Raw genomic sequence first — 20,338 nt, 5'->3', positions numbered from 1 at the left:
ACTACTAAAATGGTAAATCAGATAGTGCTGGGTCACTGCCCGCAATTTATCCCGTTAAATTGTCTTCTCCCTGGCATGGTGCTGCACTAACCAACAAGGGCTTCAGCAATTCCCAGGCAGGAGTTCAGGAGTCTGCGTGGGCAGTTTGCACATGGCCACATCATTTCAGAGGCTAAAGGGTTTGCCAGCTTGATCTCAGACCACCTGATGCTGGCTGACCTCAATGCCAAAGAACCGGCCTGGGCGCATTTAACTTACAAGCGCAGATGTGAGATGGCTGTCTACTCCTGGCTGGTTTTTACACCTCAAGGCCAGGCTTGTGGCTGAATACACTGTGACTTAGTGACACTTATCCTGCTGGTACTGGCATAAGTTTGTAATCTCTAGGTATATCACAGGGGAAAAAAAAACAAAAAACAAAAAAAAAAGGCAAGGAAGAAGAACTATTGACGCTAACCAGCTTCCTAGACTAAGCATGTTCGGAGGTGTGGAGTAGCTCTCAGAAGAGGAGATTAATATACTAAGACTCTTCAGCCTTGAAGAGAGACAATAAAACAATATCAGAAAGGGCTATAATACAGTAAAAAAGGGGGAGAAGATGGGATAATCATTCAGTTATTCATCTTTTCTCACTTTATATGAACAAGGTGGATGACAACACCCCATGAAAATATCAGTTGGTAGATTTAAAGAAATAAAAAAGTACTTTTTCAAAGAGCTCATAATTAAATTGTGGAACTCATTGCCACTGGATGTCGTGGGGGCCAAAAGTATAATTAGATTCAAAAAGGTATTAGACAAATTCATGGATGAGAAGTTCATCGATTTCTATTAAACATGATGGCCAGGATGCAGCCTCCTATTCAGGAAGCCTCTAAACTGAGTGCTAGAAGCTGGGAGATGTGCCAGGGGAAGGATTAATTGTAAATAACTTTCCTAAATGCCCATTACTGGCTGCTGTTCAAGGCAGGACGGCAGGTCAGAGGGACCTTTAGCTTCCTCTGGCTGAGAAGTTCTCGTGGTCTTCAGAGTAAACAAGCTTTAACGGGAAAACTAACAACCTCAGGTTGGAAATTGAAAGTTGCATCACAGCTGGCTGCAGTGAGAGCAAAACTCAAGCAGGTTGTGTTGGGGTCAGAGCAGCTGAGATGCCCAGTGCAGAGGGAAAGCAGGGACGCAGCCTCAGAGGCAGCAGGGAGATGAGGGAGAAGCCTGCAGCAATGTAAAAGGTTGCTGCAGAGAGATGGGAATAACCAGTTCCCCATGTCTGTGGGGCTGAGACAAAGTGTCACGGGCTGAAATGGCAGGAAGAAAGATTGAGGTTAGACAAGGGGCAGATACTGAATGAGCAGAGTGGGTTGACATGGGTGTGGAGTCTCCATCACAGAAGGATTTTCTGAACATCTCTCAGTAGTGGTTTCAGCTGAGTCAGTCCTGTCTCAGGGCAAAGGCACAGGCCCCGCCTCCCCTTTCAAAGCCTCTTCCAGACCTATTTTTCTATAGTTCTCAAGAAAGGCATGACCAGGAATCTCTCTGAACTCACCTAGTCTGCGGAAATGAGACGTTACTTCTCTTCCTGTTCTACTCATAGCCTAGCGGTATGTATGTGTTCATCTTCCATGCACCCTGGCACCTTTAGTTTCTTCCCTTCAGGACTCTGCCATCATGTTACTCTACACTTTGGGCAGTTTCCAGCAGTGTTAGTTGGGTCTCCTGCACCAGGAGGTTGCCAACAAATTATGCTGAGCGAGCATGTCTGTCCATGCGTGTGTGCACAAAGATCCAGTCTGCGGAGTGAAGCATCACCCTTAGGAACTGCTAGAGAGAAAATTTCCCCTTATTATCTGTCCTCCATGTGCCGAATTGATTAACTCTTTCTGTCGTAAATGTAGTGCTTGAGGGTCCTCTCGAGACCAGCATGCTGGGCCGCTTGGCAGTATACACTGGTGCAGCGAGAGAGCCTGCGTGGTGTCTGCTGGGACAGGGACAACCTCGGAGATGAAAATGACTGCCCAGGGTTGTCTAGCAGACCCATGTCTGAACATGAAAAAGAGCTCAAGCTTCTGGCAGGCAGTATAAAATGGCTAACACTAGTCTTGCTTGAATCACTGCAGACTTTAAGTCACTCCATAGCATGCCTATTATATAGTGTAAGATCGATTCATTTTGCGCCAGATGCCCTTGAAATCTTATGACTCGCGCTGATTCCTGTCTCAAGAATCACACACATGCACCGAGCTCCCTGCAGTGATGTTTTCACTGTGTTCCCACTAAGTTATTCTTGCCAGTTTCCTGCTTACTCCTGTTTCCCAGAAGCATAGGTACTGCATGCATCTGAAGAGGGATGTGAGAATCTGTCCATCTATTTTCCCATTTAAACAAAACTGTTTTCCCAGAACCACAGTTCAGGGGGAGCACAGACCCTACTTGGCACACATCAGTCTATTTGGTGGAAATGTTTATAATTTGAGCCTAAGCCAGTTCTAATCATATTTACAGAACAGGCCAGAGTTCAGTGTGTGACTACTGATAGGAGTGTGAGAAGGGATGGTGAGGAGGGAAGGAAAAGGTGGGGGCGTGGTCCTCCCATACAAAAGCCTTTAGAAGACCCTGTTCAAAAAATTCTTATCACATTCGGGAAGCCACTCAATGGAGATATGCAAGTAAAGAATAAGGAAATGTTTTAGTAAGATCCAGGAGAACAGCACCATTGCCACCTGAAATCACCACACGAGACCTTGGTACCAGCCTGTCTTTATTCCTTTCTCCTGGTGAAGGATTCTTCAGGGGTGGGTCAGGGACTGAGAGGGAGCCACGTTCATGCACAGCTCTGAACTGAAAGGTGAAACTGCAATGCTCAAACCCAGAGCAAAGCCTGCTGCTCTGATTTCCCTTCCGTCCAGCCCAGCAGCCTCCCAGAGGGTTGCCCCAGACTTTGCAGGTCCAAGGAAGGAGAGAAAGGAAGGCAGGGAGCGTTGCTCATCTTTCCCTATTCAGGAAAATTTTCAAAATACAAAGGCTATGGGCTTATATGCAGTTTTCTTTGGCCACAGCCGCTGTGTTCAGCTGGACAAAAACAGCCCAGCTTCCCGAAAGGTGAGATTGCAGCACAAGAGAGATGCCTTCTACTTATTGGCAGACTGTCCCTCCAGCTTGCTACCAAAGGAGCTGCCACTCACATTGAGCATCACCAGCTCCAAACAGTACAATATTTTTGAAACTCAGATCCCTGTGACGATCAAAAAATAGCACTGAGGAAAAGAGCTCAGCGAGACCTGGACAAAGACCAGCTGCTTTAATGAAATAACCTCTGAAGGACTGCATAACCCAAGAGCTGGGGCAGCTTTACTGCTTGGGTATCTCACTTGGCCCTTAGTGTTAGGGGGAATCCACGCCCCTGCAGAGCTCTGAGGGTAAGGTTGTAGCACCTGCAGACTACCAAGGGCAGGAGAGGTCAGTTAAACATCTGAGATCCAGCAGCTGCTTGCAGTTAGCTGTCATTGCTGGTCCCCACTACGTATGAGTTGGGAGTTGTAGTGGAGTTGGTGGGGCTGAGTTTACATTCCTGACTTGAGAAGGTGGATGGTGTGGTTAGATGCTGGGAAAGTGAGCCATGAGATTAAGCTTTGGTTTGTGGTGGGAGGGAAGTGCTGTGGAAGAAGGGGGAAGGGAGGCTTTGGGGCAGGCTCTGGTCTGGGGTTGCAGTACGTACACGACAGACTTAAGAGAAATGGGGCAGGGCTCAGGTGGAGGGCAGCTGTACGCGTGCGTGGAAGAGAGGAGGATCGGCAGGTTCATTGGGTCAGGATCTGGACCTGGAGATGTTTTTTGCTGCAGGCACCTCATCTGCATGGTCCTCTGTGATTATCACTGCTTCAACCCTGGAAGAGCCTTATTGGTGTGCCTGGTGTTAACAGTGGGTTTGCAGTCACTATGTTTGAGATGTTTAAGCTAGCTGCAAGACTTTTTGCACAGAGTGAAAGGCAGGATCAAGAGAAGGTCAAGCCCTGTTCTGGTTCCATTTATTTATTCTTGTGCAGCGCTTCCAGGCATTGCTAGCTTCCAAAGTGCAGAACTCCTTTCTGGCTCTGGTCCCATGCTGAATGCCTTGTCAGAAAAGCACTGTTCAGTAGCTTGTGGTTAAAACCCTCCCAAACTCTACCAGGTTCTGTAATACAGCTGGCTTTCTGTATTTAGTATTCATGATCTTGATCTCAGTGTAAGATCAGCTGATGTCTGTGCAACAGACTTCAGCAGTGGTGATCCCACTTACACCACCAAAGGCTTTGCACATACATTTTTTCATGTGAGTGACTGTTAGGTTTCTATGGATTTACACCCAGATCTGGGAAGTAGAGAAAGACATGGCTGTGTCTCTGAAATCCAAAGCTATGTATAAAGAAAATCCTCATTTGGTGGTTGCTAATAAAAGTTGGACATCTGCTGGAGCACCAGCAGCATTTCTGGGTTCATGATCCATCCCAAAGCTGAACTGCTTTAGCTATATCAGCTTAGGAACAAAAGGGTGACCTCGACACAAAGCTTGGATAAAATTATAAAAGCGTACAGTTCCTTTCCAGCACGGTCTTCTACAGGGAACAGAACAGCTAAACCTGTACAAAGCACTTTTAAACCCATACAGCTGTAATTCTTTCGGAGGCCAAACCACCTGGCCTGTTTCAGTAGAAAAATAGTGTTTTTAATTGAAATCATCACAGAAGGCCTGGGTAAAGCGAAGTGGTGTCAACCAATTTCCTGTGCTGCCATTAGTGACACACAGGAGATCCTCTGTCACTGGCATGCCATCCTGCAGAAATGAATGAGCTCTTGTGTGGGCAAACATTGACATATTTAACGGCTGACTAGGTACATCAGGTAAATAATACAATGAGAAGATTCAGAAAATTCAGAAAGGACAGAGAGTCCTGTCGCAAAGGCAGCAAACTCACTGCGTTTAGCATGCAGGGTGGAAAATCAAACAATCCAAGATAAATCTGCAAACATCGCAAAGCCCTCTATCTCATTGTCCTATATTAAGTGGAGCTGGTAGAAAGAGGCGATTCAGAGGCAACAGAGAGGTGAATATAGGTCAGCATGACCTGCCTATAATTTGCTAAAACACAAGCTTAAAGCAGCATCATGTACAACATGTCCTAAACCTCTGTGAGCAGACCAGCATTGTCTGAAGGCTGTCAATAACACCTGGGATGCGATATATTTACTCTGATTGGGAAGAAACTTCAAGGCAAAGCTGAGAAGCTCGCTGTCATGGGCGTTGCCTGTGTGTGATCTCAGTGGGACCAGTGTCTGCTCCTGAAGCTCAGAGGTGTGTGCCTTGAATGTCAGACAGACATCCTTCCCTCTTGATGGGCATGGAAGAGGTGAAGACAGGAACAGTCCGTGAAGCCCCGGCCAGTGGGAGCTTCCATCCATTTCCTCATGAGCATGGTTTCTGCCTCCACCCAACGCACAGCTCATCCATGAACAGCCAGCAGGAGAGGCGACTTGAGAAGTTGCAGAGACCACTACATTGCCGAAAAAAGCACGTGGAAAAGACCCACTGTCACTTAGGGTAGCACAATTCAAAGAAACAGGGGAGAACATCAATGTGGGAAGAAAAGTTTGTTCCACTTACTGGAGTCACCTTGATTAGGAGACCAGTTTTCCTCATCCCCTGTTTCACCAGCAGAAAGGAAAATGCCATAATGTGTGAGCTGCTCATCTCTTACTGGAGGTGACAAAGGGAGCCTAAGGTACCTGGGTTCCTATGGGAGAACCTTGACTGAATGCCTAAAACTGGATGAAATGAATCCGAGGTGCTTGTTGGGGCCGGGAAGAGGCATGGTCTGCCCTGCGGGAGGCTTTTCTTTTTAGAAGGAAAAAAAAGTATGGTGCAAATTAACCCAAAGGGTTTTCAGATTGCCAGCTCCAGCTGAATCAAGGCGGTCAGATCGTGGTACATAACGTTCTGCAGGAATTGCTCATTTGCCTTTATTTCATTTCTCAAGGGTTAAAGAGAGTGAAATTCCAAATATCATTTTGAAAAGACTGAAAAGACTTGGGTTTTTGATCTTAGTGACATATTTTGCATTCTGTAGGTTGAAATAGGTTCATTCTAATAAAGTCAAATATATCAATTCACCTGTATACGTCTGCTATGATGTCTCTATGTTTCAGGTCTTTCTGCTGTGGGTTTGCAAAACAGCAGCAGCAGGGCCTGCTGGTCCATGCTAAAACATATATGTGCAAAAGCTACATAACTGTAACTACCCATTTCCAACCTTTCTTATTGTCTCCCAGTATTTGTGCTAAAAGGGAAGATTATAACTGGTGAGATGGGTTAACATAGCCTTTTAAGAAGCACAGCAGCTGCCATATTTATAACATGATTTTAAGAAGAAATCACACTCTCTGTCTCTGTAACATCAGCAAAGAAATAAGAACGGAGCTATGAGGAGAAGCACTAACAACATTACATTGCTATTCTGCAATTACTTCTTCAAATTAAATCACTGCAACATCATCAAACTGGTCAAAATTCAATCTAGCAATTCAGCACATGCATCATATGACTCTGCTTTTAAACGGAAATGAGAGAAGAATCAATCAGATTTGATAACTGAAATCTGAATAACTCCAGTGTTGAGTGAAGTCAGAATTTTGTTGCTGCTCAAGCATATACAGTTTTTTTGTTTATTTATTTCACAGACAAGTTGTGTGTCTGAAAGGGTTTCTCTAAGAGATGTGGTGGAAGTCATGCTTTTACAGTTCTGTGCTATCCGTTCTGTGCTAATTCTAGGAATCATAGAGAATTTGGTCACAAAGGACTTGAAGAGGTCATCTGGTCCATCTCTCACACTGAGGCGGGACTGAAGGTTTCTAAAGCGGGACTGGATAAAGTCCCTCACCCTGCAAGCCCCTGACACAAAGGCAGAGCGGCAGATCACAGGACTCACAGTGTGTAACCGAGGTGCTGAGGGGAGGAGGATGCGAGAGTCGTCTCCTGGTGACAGTGGGCTCCCAGGCTGAACCAACACGATCCAATGGGTCAGCCTCAGCAGACCCTATGTCTCATTTTCTCCCACAGCTGGAGATTAGGATTCCTCAGCAGATCCTGAAACCAGCCCAGCATAGCCCACCACCTGACTGATGAAACTGAGCTTCTTGAGAGAGACCTGTGGGTCAAGACCTGAGGGTTCATTCAAGCATGATCTACACAGCTGTTAAACACCTCCAGTGGGTCAGACAGAGGAGGAAGGACTTTGAAGGTCTCTAGAAGAGTCACTTCTGTTTATGCTGGTTAAGATCTAGCACAGATGGACTTTAAAATGATGGGTTATCTACTAGGATGTCGTTTTGGGGGTGGGATTTAAAATGGGGTTTCCTCGCTTGAGCCCACAGGAAGCTGAACTCACCTTAGAGCAGATGTGTTCTACTGGCTTCACTGACTACCCTGACTAGATTACCTCTGACCGTTAAGGGAGCTTAGACCCCTGGCCCACGTGTGGTCCTAAATATGGGTCTCTGAAAACAGTGCTGAATCTAGGGAAATTCGGACTTTGTCAAGAGAAGCATGATTTCTGGGGTTATTCCTCAGTACTTGGAAAAGCCATGTTCCCTTTTATGGTGTCTAAGTTTAAAACATCTAATTTATTTTGAAAGCATTGGCCTCGGCTGTGATCTATTTCATTCTCAAGGCTGAGATTGATGTATGAAATCTGCTTGCAGGGAGCGAAATGCTTTTCTCTCTGACAATGTGCAAACATATGGATGTGGAGGAGTAAACAGAGGGTTTTGTGAGTTTAAACTAGGTCAGAACATGAGACGTCCAATTCCAATGAAAAAACAAACGTTTTCCCAATGAACGTGTAACCCTTCTCAGGAATGTTCCATTCATGTGGATTTACTCCAAAGTTCGTTGAAACTTAACAGGGCCTCATAATTCTGAAATCCCAAGACGCACAAACAAGAGTTGGATGGCTGCTACCAAAAATAATTTTTAAAATCCCCCGATATCTTGACAGCATGTATCAGAGTAGTCCAAATCTGAGCGAGTGTCAGAGCTTGTCTCTGGATTAACAGTAAAGTCAGAACCAGCATTTTCTGTCTTATAGAGCGGATGAAGTCTTACTAGTAAGCAAGCTGTGCTGCCACACAGAGATTTTCTCTTTTCCTGGAAGAAAACTTCTGTGAAATCGCTTGATACAAAAAAATAGGTGACCCTGTTCCAAGCATTGTGCATAGTTAGCTATTTCACTTGAAAAAGTTGTACATTTGATTAAAATGTGAGATTGGTACAAAACACAAATGTTGACTAGAGTAAGAAGCAAGTGAGGCAGTTTCTGGACATGGTTCTGGACATCTCTATATATCTTCAGAGCTACTGTACTGACCAGGACACACATACTGGTGTGAAGCAGAAGTTGACACACTTTTATTGGCAAGAGGGAAACTGGCAAGGCAAATATAATATGTAGGTACAGGGCTGAGCAAATGCAGATAATAGAAAGGGAATGACAGGTGGAAAGCACTTGCAGAAAAATTAGAATGCACATTATTACTTTTGGCGCCATCAATGGAAAATCAAACACAGAAGAACAAACAGTAAATGTAAGGAAGCCTGATGGTCCTGTCAATTATTAAATGAAGCTGGCAAATTGCTGTGACTCACAGATAGCTGGAGAATAGCTGGGTTTGGGGGGAGCTGCACAAACTGCTAATGTCTGCAAGCCTCAGGGTGGCACATTTCATTTTCAAACCTAAACTAACAGGCAGCAAAGTACCTGATCAAGTCACTCAGCAAAGGCAGTGAGCTGTTTTTAGGATGAATTCAAACTAACACTACTACACATCTGGTGACTCAGCCTCACACAGACGCTCTGGGAGTGAAAAGCTGCAAGCTGCTCAGGAATGGAAGACCATCACCAGGAGAGCTGGGGAAGCCCCATTTAGTGCAGGATGGACAAACTGTCATATTACATCCACGCCTGGAAGGAGGCACGGGCTCTTTGGAGTTTGTAAGTTAGAGCCCCAGTGTCAACCAACACCACTTACCTGAAATGAATGAAATCAGTTTATCCGAGCTGTGGTTTTTGCCTTTGGGGCAAGAGGTTCAAAACAAACAACAAGATCTGCCAGCAACTGTGTTAACCTCAAAGCAGCTCAGGGAACTGCTCTGTGTCACCCACAGGCGATTAGAGCAATTAGAGAAAACTATTCCCCACAGTACGCAAAATCTGACTCACTGGATTTAGCAAAGTGTTCAAGCAAGAGTTAAGCTATTTCTTCATGCATTCACACAACAACATGCATGTGATGCACACGCAGTGTGATACGGGTAAGAGCTCAGGTCTGCCTTGTTAGGTCCCCAGCTTCTACCATCTCACTGGCAGATCAAAGCAGCTTGGCAATTTCAGCAAGAGAATGCAAATGTCCTGCTACATCTCACAGTTTTGTCCAGATGGTACCAGTCAGCCCTTTGGGAACATTGACTGCGATGGCTTGCTCATCTGCAAACACCTGAACACTGGCCAGCAGAGCAGTGGTCAACCTGGACCGTTTTGCAATATCACGGTCTGTCTGTTACTCATCTGATTCAGCTGCATGCTGGGCTGAAATTGCTTACTCTAGTGCATCCAAGAGAAGTTATATGTGAGCGTGGTATAACGGGACACAACAGAGTGAAATAAGGGAATGTAAACCTTAGGCTGAAGCCCACAGCCACCTTCCAGGAGGTAAGAGGGAGCAGACCGCTCTGTTTGTTGCTAATTCTCCTACTAACAGTAGTACAAGCAGACATTGGAATTAAGCCTGGGCAAAAACACTGCAAATGCTTTCAACAGAGAACAGAGAGGGACAGGGATTTATAAAGGACTAAAAAACTTGATATGAAGCTGGAGCAAGCCACCATTCAGTGGAGAAATGCTGATTTCTAACAGCTGTGCTTCTGGCTCTGTGTAGACACGCACAAATTGCCTGCATTCAGACATCTGCTTTTCAGATACATCAGGGAAATGTCAGACTGGACTAATGACCCTGGAAAAAACACAGGGAGAATTCTAGCAGCTTCCTAGCCATGGGGCCCGCAGTCTGTATGCTAAATGTTTCCAACTCAGGACGCTCATACATTCCCTGTAACCAGCTTTCTTTTCGCACTGAGCACGTATTTGCTCTTGCAGACACCAGTATCTTCTTACTGTCCGACTGACATGAAACTTTGCACGAGCAATCGTCCAGGAGGTTTGGGGAGTAACTCTGCAGCCTGTTTGCCACTAGCAATAGGCTCGTCCGTGGCTCCAGTTTAGGACCTGGACTTCTGTATAGAGGTGGAAGAACTGGAGAAAGCCCAGGGCAGAGGAACAGCCTATGAGGAAAACTGAAGGCATTGATTTGGGGGCAGAAAGGAAAGGAGTGAAATGCTCCATATGTCCCCATGGGCAGGTCAAGGTTGCAGGGAATTTGGCTTGCAAGGAGGGAGAATTATTTTACACAATGAAAAAGAAATATTCTAGCCGTGTGAGTAGATAAGCAGCAGAGTAGGTTGTACGGGGCAGAGTGGAGGCTCCACTAATTACAGCCTGATGCTCTAAAAGGGGAAGCTCAGCTAACCTAAGCGTGAAGCCGGACACCTGTATATGACATGCATTCCCAAGGAAATGTGGCAGCATAGCTGGGGGTGTAAAAATAGTGCTCTGCAAGGCGGGAGGTGTTTGAATTGCATTGAATAGCTCTTGCACCCGGGTTTAATGCAGAACCATGCCTCTACGACAAACGGCCTATGCTCATTTGAATTATACCTGGCGGTATAATTCCTGGAAGAGATTTTCACAATGTTTCCAGAGAGTTATGGGCAGAGGAGATGATATCACAAGACAGTAAAAACCAAATACTCCCTTTGCAGACTCCCCCAGTGAGTTTGGACTCTATTTTTTTTTCACTCTTTGTGCCACAGGCCATTAGTTCCTGCCTGCTTTTGACAACTGTAAAGATGAAAATCACTTTATTCATACAATGAAAGCTGAGGAGTCTCATATAATTGCACATCTCTGGGAACTGAGGGTTTAATATAATCGACCGACGTAGGGATATTTGTAATTAAAAGCACAAGCCTGGCAATGTTGTTTGCATTTCTTTGGAGACTAAAACTGCTATTAACAGTGAATCCCTTGACTAAAATCTGCTCTCAGCAGTCTTCTCTCCTCATGCCTGAAGGGAGTCCAGCTTCATGACCTGCCCCCACCAGCTCTGCTCTCTTGCAGACTTTCTAAGAAGCAGGACATCCCAGAAAGCACGTGGAGGTGAAATAACATGAATTGCCACAATCCAGCCCTCCCTGGGGAGAAAAATGAGCTATATTGCCAGAGGGGTAATAGGTTTGTCCTGGGAAGTGAAGTAACATTAATAATTTTCTCCCAGAAAACATTCCCCATGAGCAACCAATTTGGAGAGGAAAGGAAGGAGAAGACTGGCTTCGGTGTGTTGCCTCTGCAGGACTAGACCTGCTGCTGGGCCTATCTGCAACGCAGCAGGGTGAGAATCCGCCTGCGGATCTGCCTGGTTTTCCAGCTGTAGACAAGCGGGTTCAGGACGGGAGGCACCAGGAGATAGACATCAGCCAAGAGCGTGTGAGTGAAGGGGGGCAGGTGCTTCCCAAACCTATGGATGATGGACAAGCCAATGAGAGGGATGTAGAAGACGAGGACGGCACAGAGGTGGGAGATGCAGGTGCTAAAGGCTTTGACTCGGGCTTCATGGGAGATGGTGCTCGTGATGGCCCTGATGATCATTAAGTAAGACAGGAGGATGGTCAGGGAGTCGAGGCCCTTGGTCAGTATCACGGCAGTCAGTCCGTACAAACTGTTGATCCTGACATCTCCACAAGCCAGTCTCAGCACGTCCTGGTGCAGGCAGAAGGAGTGTGACAGGAGCGTGGACCTGCAGAAAGGGAGCTTCTTAATAAGGACAGCAACTGGGAGCACCACACAGACACCCCGCATGAAGATCACTCCTCCTGCCTTGACGATCAGGGGGCTTGTCAAGAGAGAGGCATATTGCAAAGGGTAGCAAATAGCGATAAAGCGGTCAAAGGCCATGGCAACCAGAACCCCGGACTCAATGGCGGAGAAGCAGTGGATGAAGTACATCTGGGTAATGCATGCATCAAAATGGAGGGAGGTAGACTCAAACCAGAATATGGCCAGCATGGAGGGTAGCGTGGAGACAGACAAGCCCAGGTCTGCCACGGCCAGCATGGAGAGGAGATAGTACATTGGCGTATGGAGACTGCGGTCTGTCTTTATGGTCCAGAGCAAGATGCAGTTCCCCAAGAGCATGAGGAGGTACAGGGAGCTGAGAGAGAATGCCATCCAGTAGTTACTCATTGGCAGACCAGGAATCCCCGTGAGGATGAAGGTCAGGGGACTGAAACCAGTCTTATTGGAAGTGGACATGCCATGCACTGAGGGTCTGGTGGTCTGGCAGTCATAGAGCTTCCTGGAATAACAACGGTGTTATGAAGCTCTGCCCACACACTGGCCGGATCTGGACTGGAGAGCCAGGTTCTTGAAACGCCTGTGCAGCTGCCATCTGTGCCTCATCCATCACACTGAACCGAGGGACGGCATTAGCACATCAGACGCAGACCTCTGCATCTCAGGCGTCTGTCCAGGCTGTGTGCAGCTCTGGGTAACGAAGGAAAGAGCAGAACAGCATATGGTGGGTCTTTCCTATTCATAGTCCCCAGCATCTCAACATCTGGGGTTGCAGGACGCCTTTGTGCCCAGCCCGTTGGAGAGCCGGCCGAGAGCTTCTCAGCAGTGCAGGCAAGGCTCAGCCTCGCTACGCCAGGGTGAGGGGCTGAGGCTAGGGTCCTCCTGCCTGTGGAAGGAGGAAAGGTGAGAGCTGGGACAGACCTGGGAGGTGAATCCTAGGGAAGGGGCTTGCTGCTCCCACAGCCACAATGGGAGCAGGAGCAGAAGGGGCATTCGGGCAGGACGCTGGGGAGCTGCATCCCAGGCACCATCCAGGCGCCTACTCCTGCTGCCATGGCGTGCAGCCAGCTGCGGTGCCCGGCGCTGGTAGAGGCAAAGGTGGTTGCTCTGCACAAGCTGGAGCAAGCAGTCAGAAGAAGGAAGGAAAGGGGGATGGAAAGCGAGAGAGACACAGACAGGGAAAGGTCAATGTTGTGCGAAATCGAGTGCAGCCAGAACAGAGAGAGAACATCTCACTCTGCAACAGGATGCAGCACCATTACACTGTCTCTGTACTGATTTTTTTTCCTTTTTGTTTAAGCTCGGTAAAAATGTAAAATGTTTCAGGAGCTTTATCAGCTAAACCTGTAGGCCAATTGACTAAACTAGCCCTGATGGAAGGAAAATGGATTTGTGTTTTTCAGCTGCCAAAAGGGTTAAATGGAAAGGAAGAAATTCAAGGCCTAACTATCACTGAAAACCTGAAGTAGTGCCTGAGGCCATTAGGAAACCCAACAACAAATGCTACGTCTTCATTTAACCTTTCTGGAAATAGCCTGCTTCATGGGCAGCTTCACTGGCTACCACGGGAGATCAGCTGCTATGCACTGTAGGCAGGAGGCAGAGAGAAGCAGGGGGGAATTTCCAAAGTAATTTCCATTTTTCCAAGGAGATATACCAAGCAGGCTTGTCAGCAAAGGCTGTTAAATTTCGTGCATCCTAAAAGCACAATCTGAACAGCCAGCGGTCAAAGCGGCACATCCTCTGCTCTTGCCATGGCAGATCAGGGAAAACGTGCATGCCTCTTCTCAGGAATCAAATATGTTTTGCATCACTGAAGAGCACAAAGATTTGCTCTTACGTGTATACACACACACTCTTAGACCTTATCTACTGCCAAAAAAAAAAACCCCTCAAGATTTCACATGAGCAAGGCACCATTCTGGGAGAGCAGCTGGGTCTCCTCACGCCTGTAAATTGCCCTGTTCATGATGGGGTGCTGCTCTCTCACAGCGCCACAGGGTAGATAAGGACCTGAGGGACCAAAGTTAAGGAGCTAGAGACCCCTCTTTGCTCCTGGGGGGGAGCAAATTCATTGTACAAGCAAACTTACACATCCTATTCACATAGCACTTGAGAGAATGAAGGAAGTTTATAATCATTGATCAAGATCAGTGTTTAGGGAGGCTTTTCAGGTCAAGCCCATCTGTATAGATAGGATCAAAATTAAGATTTAGTAAAGCAACTTTCTGTCTGAGCACTTTTCTAATATGCTGGTTCTTTGCTTCTACCAGAGATTCCTGAAATTTCTCACTTTGATTCAGGTCCTCAAATAAATTGACTTTCTTGGGGAAGAATATGTATATCCTGCTATCTTCCAGCCAGCCCCTCCAGTACTTACCCCAGACACAGCAGAGGACATGGGTAGGGACCCAGCGACAGCCCTGGCTGAGCAACCTGCTGCAGACGCACTGGGCAGACGGTCTGCCTGCAAAGCCACATTTAAGCAGCCAGCCCAAACCCCGTGGGCTTCCCCCCGGCAGCAGGGAGTCACAGCTGCAGTCTTCGCTCTTCAGGGCTGCGAGCGCTGCGGGACCACCTGGCAAGCACGATGGACCGATCTGCCCAGAAAGGGGGGAGGGAAGGACACGGGGTCCCGATGCTGACTCCTGGCACAGACCAGAACTGGGGTCCTGATCACTGGGAAGAAAAAAAAATATCGGGCTTTGTACAGGAAAAGGAAGTGTTAACAAGGGATGTTGAAAGCAGAATTGTAGCACTTTCAGGCCTGTGCAGGCAGGAGCAGATTTCCAGATGTTTTGGCTACTCTAAATACTTTCTAAAGCATTCTTCCTTGGACAATATCATTGCCTCACTCCTGCCTGATGTTTGGAAGCTCCTTACTGATAAATCAAGAGGCTGAAATCTGCAGCATGGGTGTCCTGAAGCTATAAACTGTGCTGTCCCGAGCAGACCTTGCCAAGACGCTGTGTTACCACCAATAAGCTATCTCTTGACAGAAGAAGATGGATTTCTACCCGAGCAGCCTGGTTTCTCTGCAGGGTAACTCCTGCTGCAGCAAAGACCAACAATGGCTTTCAGCTGAGCAGCCTCGGCAGTGTGGAAGGACATACTGTGTCATTTTCCAGGTGAAATTCTGCCCCTTCTCAAATGTGTTTGAAAAATAAATAAATCATGGCCATGGTAACTGTTGAGTCAGACCTCCTGTAGCGCAGAAGCCAAGCACAAGCTGGCTCAATAATTCCTGCACAGAGATGATAATTTAAAACTAAACAAGGACATACTGCTTAGAAAGTTATGGCATAAATATCACTTCAGCTTCTGTGTTTTTCTAACAATTAACTGCAGAGGTAAATTCAGGTGACAGGTAGGTGTGCATTTCCACTAGCCTCCAGTGCTAGCTGGTGGTCGCAGCTCTGCTTTGTTCGGTAAGTAGGAGCTCCCAGAGGCTGGGTGACCTGATGGACATCTGCATCAGCACTGGTTAGCTCTGGTCATGCCTAACCTCTGTGGCCCAGCTGGGGCTTGAATGCCAAATACGGGTCAGGGTCCCAAGCCTCCACGTGGGGCAAAGGCACAGGTTCAACTGAGGATATCAAAGCAGAGGGAGGCCAAACTCAAGGGAAGGTCAGGGCTGGGCTTTAGCTTTGCCTTCCCCTTCTCCGTGCCGGCAGTGGACATGGGTCTGGGGTCGCCCACCTCTCCTCCCCAGAGCAGAGGCATCCTGTGGGATCCCCGCAGCCCCCCAGAGGTGCACGACACTCCCCGGCCCCAGTGATGCTCCTCAGGGGTAGCAAAGACTGGGGTGTGAGGCTGGTCTGCTGGTGACAGCATGGGACAGGAGTAAGGGATTTTAGTGAAACGGGAGCCAGAGTGCTAGGAAAGGAAGAGGAATTAATCCCCCTTTTTGCCACAGGTGGGCACACAGCTATCTACCAGCGTGTAGAGGAACTTCTATGCTGCTCCTCTGACGAACTCACAGAAGGCCCTGGCTCACTTGGCCCCAAGTAATTTGTTTTCCACTGAGCACAGCAAAAATCGTAGGGACAGGTGGGCCGGGTGCACGTGTGCATGTGTGTGCATGGGCACATATTTGTGTGCATGTGGTGGGTGTGTGAGCATGCACGTGCTGGTGGGCGTGTGGGTGCATGTGGGGGGGGGTGTGCATGGATGTGGAGGGCGTGTGAGCATGCACGTGCTGGTGGGCGTGTGGGTGCGTGCGGGAGAGTGTGTGCATGGATGTGGAGGGTGTGTGAGCATGCACGTGCTGGTGGGTGTGTGGGTGCATGTGGGGGTGTGTGTGCATGGATGTGGAGGGTGTGTGAGCATGCACGTGCTGGTGGGCGTGTGGGTGCATGTGGAGGTGTGTGTGCATGGATGTGGTGGGTGTGTGAGCATGCACGTGCTGGTGGGCGTGTGGGTGCGTGCGGGAGAGTGTGTGTGCATGGATGTGGAGGGTGTGTGAGCATGCACGTGCTGGTGGGTGCATGGGCGCGTGTGGAGGTGTGTGTGCATGGATGTGGAGGGTGTGTGAGCATGCACGTGCTGGTGGGTGCATGGGCGCGTGTGGGGGTGTGTGTGCATGGATGTGGTGGGTGTGTGAGCATGCACGTGCTGGTGGGCGTGTGGGTGCATGTGGGGGGGTTGTGTGCATGGATGTGGAGGGTGTGTGAGCATGCACGTGCTGGTGGGTGCATGGGCGCGTGTGGGGGTGTGTGTGCATGGATGTGGTGGGTGTGTGAGCATGCACGTGCTGGTGGGCGTGTGGGTGCATGTTGGGGGGTTGTGTGCATGGATGTGGAGGGTGTGTGAGCATGCACGTGCTGGTGGGTGTGTGGGTGCGTGTGGGGGTGTGTGTGCATGGATGTGGTGGGTGTGTGAGCATGCACGTGCTGGTGGGTGTGTGGGTGCGTGTGGGAGAGTGTGTGCATGGATGTGGAGGGTGTGTGAGCATGCACGTGCTTGTGGGTGCATGGGCGCGTGTGGAGGTGTGTGTGCATGGATGTGGAGGGTGTGTGAGCATGCACGTGCTGGTGGGTGTGTGGGTGCGTGTGGGAGAGTGTGTGCATGGATGTGGAGGGTGTGTGAGCATGCATGTGCTGGTGGGTGTGTGGGTGCATGTGGGGGTGTGTGTGCATGGATGTGGAGAGTGGGTGAGCATGCACGTGCTGGTGGGTGCATGGGCGCGTGTGGAGGTGTGTGTGCATGGATGTGGAGGGTGTGTGAGCATGCACGTGCTGGTGGGTGCATGGGCGCGTGTGGGGGTGTGTGTGCATGGATGTGGTGGGTGTGTGAGCATGCACGTGCTTGTGGGTGCATGGGCGCGTGTGGAGGTGTGTGTGCATGGATGTGGAGGGTGTGTGAGCATGCACGTGCTGGTGGGTGTGTGGGTGCATGTGGGGGTGTGTGTGCATGGATGTGGAGGGTGTGTGAGCATGCACGTGCTGGTGGGTGCATGGGCGCGTGTGGGGGTGTGTGTGCATGGATGTGGAGAGTGGGTGAGCATGCACGTGTGCATATGCAGTGGGTGCATGTGTGGGGCTGTGTTCACGGATGTGGCTGTGTTCTCATGCACGCATACCTGTGGGTGTGAGGGTTCATGCATGTGTGACTGTATATAGGTGTTTGTAAGTATGCATGTATGCATGTGTGCATGTGTGTGTTTGTGTGTGTGTGTGTGTGTGTGTAAACACCAAAATCAAATTTGCAATTGTCTCTAGACAAAGGAGATTAGATCTCTCGGTGTGCCCGTGGGTGTGAAGAGAAAAGAGGAGCAAAAGTAGACCGTGTTTTTCATAAAAAGGTGAAAAATAGGTAAAAGCAAGAAGCTAGGCTGGAGAAGAAGATGTCTGTGTGCGTAAACTGGGGCAGAGGACACGGCATAACTGGTGTGATTGGGAGCTGGTTAAATAAGACATCAGCAACTATATTGAGTATACCAGGAGTGGACTTTACTAAGGCCTGGGAGTACAAAAGAGGAGAATGACATCAGTGAAGAAAAATGAATAAGGCAGCAGTTCAGCGTTAGGACCTCAGGCCACTGAGCACACCCATGACGTGCTTCTGGTGCTGAGAGGTGCATTACAGGGTGGAGGAGCAGAGCAGGGTTTCTTTGTGAATGCATCCATTAAATGACCACAGCTTTTTTGTGGGCTGTGTGCATGCCTGAGTTTCCTTCTGCAACAGGAAAGGGTGCTTGGGCAGGTTTAAGTAAAGATGGAAAGTTGGTCTAGGGATGTTGTGCTCATGGTCCTGTCCAGAAAGAAGACCAAGGCTAGGGAAGGTCAGTGCTAGAAAAGGGGCTTGTAAAGAGGCTGTTCAGACATCACATTAGTACCAACACGGAAAAATGAAGAGGAAACCTAAACAGCACATGCTGGGAGCACAGCAACAGAGAGTGTTTGGGCAAGTGTCAAAGCCTAAATGGGGACAGACAGTACCTCGGGTTGGTTGCTGGAAATGAACCTAAGATAGCACACCTCAAAACAGTTTCCGTCTGCAGAATGCTTTTTGGATGGACATCTGCTTTCCCAAGGGCTGTTTGTCTTTCGTGGGGTGCACCTGCCCTGCAGCATGGGAATATCCTTACGTATCCCTTACCCGCTGCAAATGGCAGCATCCCAGCACATCTCATGGGGGCCGCAGAGGGTGATGTGACCCTCCCCACAGTGTTTTTATCACTCGTTTCCTCTCCCTGCGTACTGAGGCTGAGCCCGGCTGAGCCAATGGACCCCAAGCATCTCCATAGTCCCTGGGAGAGCAACGCCATGCCCCTGGCTGAGGGCTGCTGGCAGGGCACGCGTCCGCTGCAGAAGGTGTTCAAGTATCATCAGTGCTGGAGGCAGCGGCTGTTTGGTTAGAGGACTGCACTTTGCATGGCAAACGGGCTCAGCAGCTCATACTCTCTGGATCTCGGCTTCACCCTCTGAACCCAGGACACCCGGGCACTTCCCTGCACCAGGCACAGGCTGCTACAGCAGTTTGGCTGCTGGGAAGTTCTCGCCAGCACACGCAGCGTTAACAGCAACGCCGAGAGAAGCGGAGATTTCCAGCTGCTGCCGCCAGCCGCGCGGGGCTGTGCAATTCTGCGCTATAAACGCGGGGTGGGCGCGCACGGCACGGCGGCTGCAGCAGGGTTAACGCACATGCATCCTTCCCGGGGCCTTTTGCACCGTCTGCAGCTGCCTGAATAAGGTGAGTTCGCCAGAGGCCTTTCTAGAGAGTGTGAACAACGCCTGCTTGGGTGTGCCTTGGCCAAAAACAACCCCCTTAGTCCTAGTTCAACCGAAATAGACATCATTTGGCATTTTCCTTTTTTTTTTTTCCTAATTAGTCCCTCCCTCCTCCTTTTTGGCAAGCTAGGAAATCTCAATTCAACTTCCCTCTCCTGTAAAAGGTCTGGTTTCATTTTCAACATTTACCTCTCTCTTTTTTTTTCTTTTCACTCTTCTTTTCTCTTTTAGTTCTTCTCATTATGACAGCAAATGACATTTAAAGTTAAACTCCCGGCAGCTGTGTTTCAGCTGTGTCCCAGTGGAGCGTTCTCGCAGGTCAGAGGCAGCTCTCTGTTCTGAAAATGCCACAGAGACCTCCCACTGGTTCAAAATCCCTCCTTTCCTGTTCCCGCTTCCCGTGCACAGTGACCCTAAGCAATGCGTTTGAGCCCTTTCCCAAATCCTCAGGTCCTCCAGGATATACTGCTGTCACACTAAGAGGCTGTCTCAGCAGCATCTTACCGTTCCCATTTCCAAAGAGACAGCCAGTAACGGGGTCCTTTCCCCAGCCAAGATAACAAATGTGTGGTCCAAGGGAAGAGAAAGGCTTGTAATAGCGGAGGAATGACAAATTCTGGAGTAAGTCTGGGCTCCCTTTACATCCTCAGCTTGCACGGGTTTTACGTCTGCAATGCTCCTTTGCAATGCTCCTTTGCAATGCTCCGAACCGGGCTGAGAGAGCTAATTGATTGAAAATAAAGCATTTGACCATATTTTAAATATGAGGCAGAGGGAAGCGCCCCTAGGTGAGGGTCCACCAGCCTGTTGGGGCAGGCGCCGGCAGCATCTCCGGCCTCAGCACAGAGCGGACGCACGGCTCTGCCCCGGGGGCGACAGAAAGGAGGCGGCAGGAGGAGGGTGGCATGGGGGGTTTGGCAGGTCAGGGAGATTCAGATGCACCTCAGCACTGATCAGCTCGCGGGAGCCTGTGCCACTGCCTAGAGTTGGTGCAGGCGTGCTGCCGGCCTGGGTTGACGTTCGCAGGGAAGCGCCAGCGCTGCAGACCCCACGCTGCCCTCTGGCCAGCAGGCTGCAAAGGTGCAGCCTGAGCCCCTGCGGCTCCCCGGGAGCTGG

General features: G+C 48.9%; 2 protein-coding genes across 2 annotated transcripts in view; both read right to left on the bottom strand.

The window, feature by feature from the left end:
* The window catches only part of LOC104141509 (olfactory receptor 51E2-like), a 40,308-nt gene that overhangs the window by 13,820 nt on the left and 6,150 nt on the right, over positions 1–20,338 (bottom strand). The window lies entirely within an intron of this gene.
* Positions 8,414–14,558, bottom strand: LOC104141508 (olfactory receptor 51H1). The gene is made up of 2 exons (XM_068931263.1): positions 14,371–14,558; positions 8,414–12,680 (listed from the first exon to the last, which is right to left on the bottom strand). Exon 2 carries the CDS (start codon positions 12,447–12,449, stop codon positions 11,511–11,513), a length of 939 nt encoding a protein of 312 aa, XP_068787364.1. The 5' UTR covers positions 12,450–12,680; positions 14,371–14,558; the 3' UTR covers positions 8,414–11,510.

Source organism: Struthio camelus, chromosome 1 (assembly GCF_040807025.1).
Source record: "Struthio camelus isolate bStrCam1 chromosome 1, bStrCam1.hap1, whole genome shotgun sequence".
Taxonomy (NCBI): domain Eukaryota; kingdom Metazoa; phylum Chordata; class Aves; order Struthioniformes; family Struthionidae; genus Struthio; species Struthio camelus.
This window is presented reverse-complemented; position numbering and strand designations above follow the sequence as displayed.

What these genes read in the sequence shown, in the direction of transcription:
- LOC104141508 (XM_068931263.1), bottom strand. Translation starts at nt 12,449, where the DNA reads ATGTCCACTTCCAATAAGACTGGTTTCAGTCCCCTGACCTTCATCCTC.